The sequence below is a fragment of the Microcebus murinus genome, chromosome 15 (genome assembly GCF_040939455.1).
Source record: "Microcebus murinus isolate Inina chromosome 15, M.murinus_Inina_mat1.0, whole genome shotgun sequence".
NCBI lineage: Eukaryota > Metazoa > Chordata > Mammalia > Primates > Cheirogaleidae > Microcebus > Microcebus murinus.
Genome location: NC_134118.1, coordinates 23471300 through 23483877, shown reverse-complemented (window position 1 = coordinate 23483877; position 12578 = coordinate 23471300). Strand labels below are relative to the sequence as shown.

Genomic DNA, 12578 nt, shown 5'->3' with positions numbered 1-12578 from the left:
TTCTAATTCTGGAAGTTATATTCATAGTTTCACAATATTTACCTCTCTTAAACTTAAAAATGTTTATATAAAAATCTGTGTTTATGTAAGAAATTAAGGCCTAAAGAGTTTGGAAAGTAGAAATGGAACAGGCTTCATAGGAAAGAAAATAATACCCAGTGCCACAGTCTTCACAGCATAAACGAGGAGGAGGAGATGAGGAAGATCCCAGGCCCGACAAACACTGTTCTTATGCAGATGCAGACTTCTGCGTCAGATCAGTGATCTCTCTCTGCCCTTGGACTTAAACAGAAGAAGAAGAGGAAATAAGAGAATTAACCACAAACTGCTGGTTTCTGGGACAGCAATTTGCAACTTAAACAAAAATCTTCCCACCATGGTGACTAACTTCTCTCATTCCATGGACAATGGGTGAGTCTGTATCTTTAATTTCCTGAAAGTCACTGTGGAGTGCCCCTGGAATGGATGTGATCCTAGATTGACCACAGCCACGCAGAGAGCTTTGACTGGCTTGTGTGGCAGCTTTCGACAACACAGAAGCCCAGAGTTACTAAAAAGGAAGAGAATGCAATGAATGTATTCGTTATTTATCATCCAAGCATATTTCAGTCTTCACAGCTTACAGGAAGAGGACCTTAGTGTTTTATTAGGAGGGAAACTAGATAAGGTAATGTGCTTTATTGATGTTGGCTTATTTGGAAAATAGTAATAGAAACTCACTTGGTCTTAAATATTTAGTTTTTTTCTATCTACAAGCTAGATTTTTTTAAGTGTGGTTCAAAATTAAGAATTACTAGTTGCATTGATATTAATAGAGCCAAGTCCTACTCTTTTCTGATTAATAGCTCCATAGCATATATTTTTTCTATTCTTTTACTTTCAAACTACCTGTGTCACTGTATTTAAAGTGAATTTCTTCTAGATAGCATATTGTTGGATCATGTTTTTACTTTTATCCTTGCTGCCCATTTCTGTCTTTTAATTGGTGTATTTAGGCCATTTACATTTAAGAGACTTGTGGATATATTAGCGCTTATGTCTGTCATGCCGTTTTTTGTTTTCTTTTTGTTTCCTGTTCTTCTGCTTCTCTTTTTTGTACCTTCTAATGGTTGCTTGGACATGTTTTAGTATTCGATTTTGATTTATTTCTTTGTTTTTTTATGGTTTTTAGTTGTAAGCGGAAAGATCTGGGAGGAATGGGAATTTCCATCTTGACTGGAACCGGAAATTGTTGAGTAATTTTTTTTACCGTGCTAAAATATATATAACGTAAAATTTGCCATCTCAACCATTTTTAGGTATACAATCAGTGGAATTAAGTACATTTATAAGGTTTATAACCATCACCTCTATTTCCAGAAATTCTTCATAATCCCTGTTAAAAAGTAAACAGACACAACAAAATTTTCAAAGAGTTTATTTGAGGAAAAAATTTTTCAAGAATTGGACAGGTTCAAACAAGCAGCTCAGGAGCTCCACGGAGGAAACATAAGAGGGAAGGTTTATAGGATGAACAGAAAGATAAAACAAGAGAATATTTCATTGGCTACAGTTATACAGTTGCCTTATTTAGTCTATCCAGGGGTCCTCAAACTTTTTAAACAGGGGGCCAGTTCACTGTCCCTCAGACTGTTGGAGGGCCATTGGAGAGTGCAGTGCACATTCCACACATGCGCACTGTGGGCCCAGGATGAGTCGGCTGCTAAGCAGGACAGGCAGCAGCGGCAAAAACACCTGGCAGGCCGGATAAATGTCCTTGGGTTACAGGCCGTGGTTTGAGGACCCCTGGATCCTGTTGGAAAATCCCTAGTTATATGATTATAAGTTTGTTGGCTACTTTTGATTGGGTGAGCTTAAGTTCTATTTTTTTTTTTTTTTGAAACAGAGTCTCACTCTGTTGTCCTGGGTAGAGTGCCGTAGAGTCAGCCTAGCTCACAGAAACCTCAAACTCCTGGGCTCAAGCCATCCTTCTGCCTCAGCCTCCCAAGTAGCTGGGACTACAGGCATAAGCCACCATGCTTGGCTAATTTTTTCTATGTATTTTTAGTTGGCCAATTGATTTCTTTCTATTTCAGTAGAGACAGGGTCTTGCTCTTGCTCAGGCTGGTTTCGAACTCCTGACCTCGAGCATTCTGCCCACCTTGGCCTCCCAGAGTGCTAGGATTACAGGCGTGAGCCACTGCGTCCGGCTCTGTTTTTCTTTAACATACGCATTTCCAAAAAATAAAAAAGCCCAAGTTGAGGTTCAGTTTGCAAATTAAGCAAGGTTTAGGTATAAAGCCTAATTGGTTTAGTCTACTTAGGGATTCTTCAGGCCTGGTCTCTATTTTAATTTACTTTAGCAATCCAAACAGAAACTATGTACCTATTAAGCAATAACTGCCTAATACCTCCTCCCTCCAACACCTGGTAACTTGTATTCTACTTCCATCTCTATGAATTTGTCTATTCTAAGTACCTCATGTAAGTGGAATTTTACAATATGTGTTCTTTCATGTCTGGCTTATTTTACTTAGCATAATATTTTAAAATTTCATCCTTTTTTAGGGCCGAATAATATTCCACATTTTGTTTATTCATTTGTGTGTTGATGGACACTTGATTTGTTTCCATCTTTTGGCTATCATGACTAATGCTGCAATGTACAGCAGTGAATAGCACAATGTACAGTTTATACATTGGTGTAAAAGTATATGTTTGAGTCCCTGCTTTCCATTCTTTTGAGTATACACCTAGAAGTGGAATTTCTGTATCATCTTTAGTAATTTTTTATAACACAAGAAGTTTTTCAAACATTCTTTGACAGCAAGGAGATAGTCACAAAGGACAGATTAGGGCAATGTTACATAATGCCACAGAACAGAATACCATTTCAAGGAGTTACTCAAAGCTCTTCAGTTACTGCTATTATCAACTCCTAAGATTCTCAGCAGTGCTGGTGGTGAGGGGGAGGTGTCATTGGTGTTAGCAACAGCCAAAGGCTTCTCTTTATGCAGGATATGCTATTTAATGAATCAGGATCAGAGATTGGAGGAAGGTAAGAGTTTCCTGAAAACCTTCCTCAGGGTATGGTTTGGAGCAGTCTCATTGGAGAATCAGGAGTCACAAAGAATTAAGATTCATTGAAATAGAGACCTGGTTTCTATTACCACATTTTCCACTAGCTAGATAAGTAACTGCAGGAAAGTGGCTTAACCTGTTAGAGTCTCAGCTTCCTATATTGTACAACATTGGAGGTAGGGGGCTGAGAGGTGTGTCAGGGTTGGACTGGATAATATCAGGTCCCTTGCAGCTCTAGACATCTACAATTTAAAAAGTTTTCTGGATTTCTTCCTTTTTTAAGGTAAAATCCTCCTGTGCATAAAGTCTTAATTCTTTTAGGTCCAGGCAGTGTTGATTTATGGGGATGAGCTAATTCCAAATGACCCATCCTAGAAGCTATTGTGTGTCTATCCTTTATTTAGCTAAACATATGCAACGTAAATTCATCTAATGTAACAGATGTCCCCTCAGAGTATGAACTGTACTGTGGGCCAGATTTATTGATATCTTCACATCTTAGATCCTGTTGAATTTTATAACACTCTAGAATGACAATTGTTCTTTTAAGCCTATTCAACCCTGTTTAGCTGTTCTGTAAATACAGCTGTCCTTTACAAGCATCCAGCTCTTTCTATACACCCTCCCTCTGGTTTTGTCTACATTTCCTCAAGAAATTATAGTATTATGGATTTGGAAAATGAATGGCCCTCATTTCCTTGTTACAGATTGGCTTAGCTGTTCCTTTTAGTTGTTCTTAATGCATTTCATGTATTCATTCATTCATTAAAAAATATGTACCAAGCTATGTGTTGGGACACCACAATGAACAAGTATGGCCCCTGCCTTTAGTCAGTCGTGGCTAGGGGTAAAGACTGACATTGAATAAGTAAGGGTAGATATGCCAAGTGTTCAGAAGAAATGCAGAGAGTTCTACAAGTTGTACGATCATATTAGGATTTAGCCAAATCCTTGGGAATCTGAGATTTCTAGATGAAATGGCATTTAAATTGAAATCTGAGTAGGACTTAGCCAGCCACCCATGGGGAGGGAGACTATTTCAAGCAGAGGGAGCTGTTGAAATGAGAAAGTCCATGGAATGTTAGAAAAACCATAAGACAGTCCTGCTGGCCAGAATGGAGAGAGGGCCAGGAGAGCAATGGGGGCTGGAGGGGTAGGCACAAGTCAGATCAGGATGCGCATTATAGGCCATGCTAAGGATTTTGGACTTATCCTCAGGGAAGTTGGAAATCATTAAGAATTTAAAGAGGAAAGAGACTTGATCAAATTTGAGACTTTTAACAGCTCGTTTGGCTGCAACGCAGCACGTGGGTTGCTGGTGGGGTTGGCGAGGGGAGAGGCAGAAAGGCCAGTCGGGACGTACCTGCTGCGGGTCTGATGAGTGTGACACAGGTTGAACTAGGGTGGTGTAGCCACTTCAATGGGAAGGAGTTTGGTGTTTTGTGGAATTCAGGGGATAAGGGAGGATGAAGAATCAAGAATGGTTCCACGAAGCCCAAAGGGATAGAGTCTTTTACAAAAGAAAACATTGTCAACCATGCCAAATAGAGCCAAGATGTCCAGGAAGCAGGTGACTGAAACACATTGTTTGAATACCATGATGTGGAAGATATTGCTGACCTGAGGGAGAACATTTTGGTGGAATGATGATAAAATCTATACTGAGTGGCTGAGGAATGATTGTAATGGGGGAGAGCAAGCGAAAGAGAGATTGAGAGATAACACAACTCTTTCCAGAAGTTTGGCTATGAGAGTGAAAAGAAAGCATTATTACTGGAGGGAAATAGTGAGTAAAGAAAGAATTATAGTTTTATAGTTTCCAAAATGGGAGAGGCTTGTGCATATTTAACACATTGACTGCCACACTAGAAAAAAATTTTTTTCCTTGGGGCCACAGTGTTTTATTACAAAAATAGAAAAAAAAACTTCAAAAACAAAACAATCCTTTCTAATTTAATGAAAAATTTGTTATTTTTTATTGTTTTCTGTGCATGAGTTATATGCAACTTGAAAAATAGTTCTTGCAGCTCCCAAGGTGGGGAGATGTATGAGTTACGTATGCTTCACAAGGCCCCAGGCCTTGTGAGGCCCCAAAACCAGTGTGAGTTCAATATAACTCACATGGAAGTTAATATGTTAAATGCTAAAGGAAGGAGCAAGCAGAGGAGACAGATTAGAGAATTAGACGAGAAAGACAATAGATTAAGGTTCCTGAGACTGTGGGCTGGAGGAGGATGTCTAGAACCAAGGTAGAGGAGTTGGTCAATTGTCACATTTTGTTGACATTTTACTGACATTTTCCAGCTGGATGTCTGTCTCCCTCACTGGTCTGTGAGCTCCTGAAGGGGGGGACGGTATCTTGCTTGAATCTATATCCCTAGCACTTAATGTATGACTTAGCACCAATAAACAGATGCCCTGCGAGTGTTTAGCTGGACTGACGTGTCATGTGTGGTAGGAAGGTCTCTGTAGATGTGTTCCCTTGAGGATATAGACTAAATGCTTGCATTCTTAGGGAGTTGAGGGCCAATTTGTGGTCAATCTTCTTAAATAGATTTTTAAAATGACTGATAGCTATGGAATGGCAGGGTTGTCTGGCTAGTTGTCTGGCTCGTGACTCTGGCAGTTTATGCCTTCGGCTGAAATTAGTCACAATTGGGATAAAAAGCAAAGCAAATTATAACAGGCAAGTCAAAAACTACTACAAAATGAATTCCCTCCCTCTTAGCTTTCTCCTTGGTCCAGAAAGGAAGATGAACCCCACAGCAGCACACCGCAAGAAAGGAACAATGCTCACCCATTTGAGTCCACTTTATGTCAGATCTGATGCAATTCATCTGCACAGGCTGTGAACAGAATAACAAACGAAGAGATGACACAACCTCCAACCTTTCCCCATCCAGTTGCTGTTAAATTTAATACAAATATGAAAATTAACCAATTCAAGTAAACACTTTTTTTACATAAAGAAGTTTTCTTCTGCACTGGCAAAGGACGCCATTAAATATTGGTTGGCAAAAATTATTCTATACTTACTTATTTTCCTGAAATTTCAAAATACTTAAAAAATATTTGCTCATGTGAAATTCTTTTAGGAACGAGAAAATGAGATGGAAATGGCCTTTCAGTGTTTGTAGGAAGGGAAAATGGAAGCAGGTCTAAAAGATGTTATAGAAGCAAACTAATTTATACTTCTAACAAAGGAATATGATAAGAATTTGTTTTCCAATATTTATTAAACATTCACTGTGTACCTCTGGTCTAGGCTCTTTGCCGGATATGGGCAATAAAAAATGATAGTATAGTGTTTGTCTTCCAGAGCTCATAATTTAACACAGTCCTAGATTGAATTCAAGTTTCACTAGTGCTACTTAGGGAGAGAGTTCTCTAGGTTCTAAAAATAGGGCAAGCACACACATAAAGGCTCACTTGCAACTGGGTGGAAATAATGATTTTTATTAATCAGTATAATACTTTTTAAATCCCGGTGTGGGCTTCTTTGATAAAAGCTAATTAGAGAACATGACTTAGGACAGAAGCTTAAGTGGGGTCCTCTACCTCTCCCATTCTGGATTTCTGTTTCAGGACTTACACGTTCCAATGTGTCTGTAGAATATGCCTGGGCTTGCAGAGGAGATTCTGAGTCTGACAGTAGCCTAAATAAGAAAGTCAGCCTTGCTCCCTTATTGCTGCCATTCCTGGGTGGAACAGAGAAGTGGAAGATGCCATTCAGCTCGGTGGCCTTGCCCACCCTTGCACTTGACCTTGTGAATGCCAATGGCTGGCCACTTGGGTTTGTTTTCCTTCTCCTCCCACATAGGCAGAAAGGGGGATAAGTGTTTTTCCCTAATACTGACATAACAGCAGGAGGTTCCAGCTGTACATGAGGCCAGATGGGCTAAAGTCCTTATGGCAGGTTTTTTGAGATACACCTGGATCTTTCTGGCAAATCCCTCTTTTTACTGGAGGAAGTTTTAATCTCTGGAAACAAATGAGTAAGATAGACAAAGTCTCTGTAGTGACAGAAGAACTGTGAGTCAAGGAAGCCTGGGAGACAGCAACAGCCAAAGTCAGGTAGAAGAAATGGAGAAAAAAACTAGACAAAGCAAAAAAAGAGCTCTGGAGACACAGGAGAAAATATACTTCAGATTTCGAGTGAGTTTTAAGAAGAAGGTTGCCGCAGTACTGAGTGTAATGAGGAATGCCCAACTACAGTTAAGTGTTGACAAAGGCTCTTTGGGATTCACAGCATGGATGTCACCGATGGCCTTCAGGACAGCAGTTACAGGGGACTGTGAGGAGCTAGATTGTCTTAGGGTGAAGAATAATGTTAGCAAGTGGAGAAAAGGAATGAAGGTAACTAGGCTGATGAGAACAAAAGAGAAGATAGTTGCTAAAGAGGTCATCATCTCAGGGATCTTTTTTTTTTTTTTTGAGACAGAGTCTAGCTTTGTTGTCCAGGCTAGAGTGAGTGCCGTGGCGTCAGCCTGGCTCACAGCAACCTCAAACTCCTGGGCTCGAGCGATCCTTCTGCCTCAGCCTCCCGAGTAGCTGGGACTACAGGCATGAGCCACCATGCCCGGCTAATTTTTATATATATATCAGATGGCCAATTAATTTCTTTCTATTTATAGTAGAGACGGGGTCTCACTCTTGCTCAGGCTGGTTTTGAACTCTTGACCTTGAGCAATCCGCCCGCCTCGGCCTCCCAAGAGCTAGGATTACAGGCGTGAGCCACAGCGCCCGGCCTCAGGGATCTTTTTATTGGAACAATATTTAGAGGCGTAGAGACAAGGTGTGCTGTGTGGGCGAGAGTATCTACAACCTTCCACCAGAGAAGGCTGGAAGACCTTTTTGGGAGATGGAGCTTTCTGTTACAGGGAGATTCACCAAAGACTTTGAGACTGAGAGTGTCAGGATACCATGGAACTGATTTCTAAGTGGACAGTTGGAAAGTGTGTATTCAAAGTCTTTGCAAGTCTGAAAAGGCCTTTATTTTATGGTCATGCTTGAATCATCTTTTGGCTGTGGAATTCTCCCTTGGAATTCTGTAAACATCACTCCATTGTGTTTTCTTGGCATTTAGTTTGCAAACGAGAGGGCGATGCCAGTGGATTTCTTTGCTCTTGGCTGGTCCCTGATTTTTTAGGGGGTGTCTTTTATGGGTAACAGTGAGGGGAGTAGAGGAGTGGTCTGCAAGCTTGTAGGATTTCTTGTAGGACTTTTATTTGTCATTTATAGATTTCATCAGATGCTTTTCTCAGTATTCCTGCCCAACAGTCTTTAGGTCCTTTAAATATGAAATCTAGATTTTCTTCAGCTGAGAAAAATTTTTTCTTATTACTTCTTTGATCATTCCTTCTTTATTTGTTTTCTTTCTTTGTTTTTTTGGAAGTCTTATCATATAGAAATTAGTTATCATATATCATTCTTCCTATTTCTTAACTTTCTTTTATAATCTCTGTCTCTCTCTTTTTTGGGATATTTCTTAAATTGGTTTTATATTTCACAGATTATAAGTTTGGTTTTTGGCATATTATTGTGCTACTTAAGGCCTCTACTCTTTTTTTAAATTTTGTTTTGGCACTCATGCTTTTATTTTAAAAACCTTTTTGTTCTCTTATTACCCCTTTACTTTTATGCAACGTCTTCCTGAAGGTCATGGTATCCTGTGAGATTTAAATAAAATGTCTAACTCTCAGTCCTATTCCTGATGGGAAATTTATTGCTACCCCTAACATTGATTTTTGTTTCTTTTTGATTCTGAGAAATTTTGTACTTGGTCCCTTCTAGGTTCTTTTTTTTTTTTTTTTTGGCCTGCATCTCCTGATTTCTCCCCTTCTTACAGCCCATCATGCCCCAGATATGGAATACACTCTCTCCCCTAATGGTGTTCCTAGCATTTACCTTGTGTGGGGCTCACTTTGCTGAAGGTCTGACGTGGTGAAGGAGGTGGCACCCCAGCCCTCCAGAGAGCATCTACCTGGTCTTAAAAGTCCTCCATCTGCCCCATCACCTGTCTCATCAGGGGCCCTCTCCTTCCATGTTGAGAAGTGCCTCTCTTCTCTGCCTTTCTTATCTTCTTGTTTGTTCTCAGACTGAACTCCCTTTACCTGAATTCTAAAGTCTTCTTTGTTTCTTGATGTGTACTTAAGTCAAAAAAATGTTGCTAAGCCGGGTGGTGGTTCACACCTGTAATCCCAGCACCCTGGGAGAGGCCAAGGTGGGAGGATCACTTGAGCTCAGGAGTTTGAGACCAGCCTGAGCAAGAGTGAGACCCCATTTCCACCAAAAAATAGAAAAAATTAGCTGGGCATGGTGGCATGTGTTTGTAGTCCCAGCTACTCGGGAGGCTGAGGCAAGAGGATCACTTGAGCCCAGGAGTTTGGGGTTGCAGTGAGCTATGCTGACACTGCTGGACTCTAGCTGGCGGACAGAGTGAGACTCTGTCTGAAAAAAAAAAAAAGATGTTGCCACACTTGTTCTCTCCTTAAAATAATTCAGGTTCCTGCTATTAAAGTGACAATCTTCAAGCCTTGATACACTAATTAAAAATACTTTTGAAAATTTTTCGTTGTTTACTTTATTAAATCCAGTTTGGGGAGAGATAGTTTTGCCCTGGTTGTTCAAGTTGTTATTATTTCTGGTAGCTAATTTTCTTTGCATGTCTAATGATTCTCCTATAAGAGAAAATAGATGGCTGTTATTTCTAAACAGAGGTCTATGTTCCTCAGCATTGGCAAATGATGTGGATTCCCTCAGCTCTTGTGTATGTCAGAGGTTGGTTACTGCTGGTGGTTTCCTACTTCCTTTTCCAAAGTGAGGCGTATGTAGAATTTATTACACATGTAATAAATATGAAATCTGCAGCAATAAAATATCAACTTTAGAGAGTGCTGTTCTAATATGAATTAACTATTGCTTGTCTCTCAGATACTTGCTTCACCCTTAGCCAGGAGTAAATAACAGACTCATTACTGTCTGTTTTCCTTTGTTTACCTGATTTGGATTCCCTTTGTATGCACTTAGTCCTCATACCATACTTTTGCGTACTAGTCCACTTGGGCTTTTCCATATATTTGCATTAGGGCAGATAAACCAATCACTAAAATTCTTAGTGATGTGGTATACAATTGGTTGATGTCTAGTTAACTGATTGCATGCTAAAGAACTCTGAAAAAATGCCTAATACAAAAGCCTATGATATTGTAACAGGAACTCTTTTACATTTGTTGCTGGGAATATAAATTGGTACAACTGCTTTAGAAAATTGGTTGACAGTACCTGTCAAAGCTAAATGTACATATACTATTTGACCCAGAAATTTCACCCCTGGGTATATTCCCAACATAAATGAGTGCTTACATCCACCAAAAGTTATATGCAAGAACGTTCATGGTATATTTAATCATAATAGCCATCAGCAAGGAACAGCCTCAAATATTTAACAATAGGGGAATAGATAAATACAATGTAGTATATTTATAAAATGGAATACTATATATAAACGAAAAGGAAAAAGTTACTGCTATGTGTAACAATACAGACAAATCTCACAGTCATATGCTGGGAGAAAGAGGCCTGCCACAAAAGACTATATGACTGCATGTTTCCATTTATATAAAATTCAAGAGTAGGCGTACCCAACCAGGGGTGACAGAGATTAGAAGAGTAGTAACCATGTAGTGGATATTGACTGGTTAGGAAATTTGCTAGAGTCTTAGAAATGTTCTATATCTTGATGTAGAAGGTAGTTATATGGATATATACTTATGTAAAAAATCACAGAGCAATTCAAGATTAGCGTACCTTTCTCTAGGTAAGTTATACCTCAATTAAAAAAATATTATGTGATATTTTCTAGAACTAGGGAAGGAAGAATTTGAGAGACCTCTTTATTTGGAGAGGAAGAGGAACTTTTGGAGCCAGGTGTTACCTAGAAGAATTGTCTTACATAGAAGTCCTTTCTTCCTTTATCCTACTAACAGTCATTTCTCTAGAATAGATGTGGTTATAACTCTTGTTATTGAGTCGTTTTCTACACACCATTTTAAGAATTGTGGTAAATAGAAATCCAAAGCCACATTCTCAGTGCTCTAGAAACTTACAATCTAGAGAGACAAGACTTACATAAATAAAATATTTAGATAACTGTTATTTTTTTTAAGTGCAAATTTCGAGGCACAGAATTCTCCAGGAGAAAGAGAACTCCCGAGAAATGGAGTAACTGCTTTTAATGAAGGAGGAAGGACTTAAGGTGAGATTTTGAAAATAGATGGGCAAGCAAATGCCAACTAGCTCTTTACCCTCCTGCATTGGTTTACAGAACCATAGAAGACCTGCTTGCTAGAGTTGACATAGTGACCAGGAAAAGAAAACATGCTTGTCAAATGGGAAAAATAAAAAGAGGCATACAGACTTTTCAGAAGATTCAGGTTTGGACTCTAAACTGCCACTGGTCCAAGACTGCATGGCTGGGACGACAGAAATACAGTCAGGGGAATGAAGGGATTGGGAAAGAATGAGGCCAGAACTGAACTGTACAGTGCAATGTGAAATATTCTACAGAGGTCCTTTCTTTTATAATAGAGCAATTATTATTGTTGCATTATAAAGAAAACCAAAGTGTGTGTTTATGACAGGCTGACTCATTTTTAGAAGAAGACACAAAGTTGGGGGATGATATATTAAGTTCTCCTTCATGTTTTCTCCTCGTACACCACATTTATTGTCTGCAAAACACACACACACACATACACACACACGCACACGCACGCACACGCACACGCGCACACACACACACACACACACACACATCATACTCCAGTGCAGGTGGGGATTCAGAGTTTATCTACAGTGCACTATCCACTCTCTGGGCTCTGTGGGTGGAGCTAGGAGGGAAATAGAAAGGTTGGCAGATGTATGAGGACAACTGAAATTCATATCAGCTGGCTGAGAGTTCATGTCACCAGAGTTCTGACTCGCTTGCTGTGCTCTTGCCTGCTGTGCTCTCGTAATTGATTTTGAAAAGGTTTTCTGGCTACAACAAAATCTGATTAAATTAGTTATCAAGCAAATTGAATTGTTCAAGCTGCAGCCATTCTAGAAGTTCTAAACATCATTTAAAAGAAGATTTCAACCTCATTCCACTTCAGCCTTCTCTAAGGAGCTGCTCTTGTGCTGTTTGGCCCCTTCTCACCTGGAATGGAGCAAAGGTAAGGTTTACATTGTTTTTCTGCTAAATTTAGGATCTATATCTAGGGGAGAAGGGGAGAGTCCCCTTTCCCTCTGAAGGTTCACTGAAAAATCAACTCACAAAGAGAAGATTAATAGAAGAAAAGGTGTACAAATCTATTTAATGTGTACACGCAGAAACCTTTAGCACGAAGGCCCCAAAACACAGGGGAAATGGTCTATTTTTATGTCTAGGTTCAAGAAAATAGAGATAGCTGTGTAGAAATATGATCGTTAGACAAAAAGGGTATGATCTAATGCTGATAGGGGTCTTATGATCTACA

At 39.5% G+C, this 12578-nt stretch overlaps 1 protein-coding gene across 4 annotated transcripts in view; it reads left to right on the top strand.

The window, feature by feature from the left end:
• The first annotated feature begins 265 nt into the window (after positions 1-265).
• Positions 266-12578, top strand: part of LOC105858327 (cytidine monophosphate-N-acetylneuraminic acid hydroxylase) — a 91123-nt gene continuing 78810 nt past the window's right edge. The window contains exons 1-2 of one of the 4 annotated variants that reach the window (XM_076010501.1): positions 11231-11317; positions 12216-12275. In XM_076010501.1, the coding sequence (XP_075866616.1) occupies positions 11297-11317; positions 12216-12275 (81 nt within the window). In that variant the 5' untranslated portion in view covers positions 11231-11296. Of the gene's footprint in view, positions 668-11230; positions 11318-11999; positions 12276-12578 lie in introns of those variants that run through there. The other 3 variants (XM_012741381.3, XM_076010500.1, XM_012741384.2) reach the window with 3 other exon arrangements.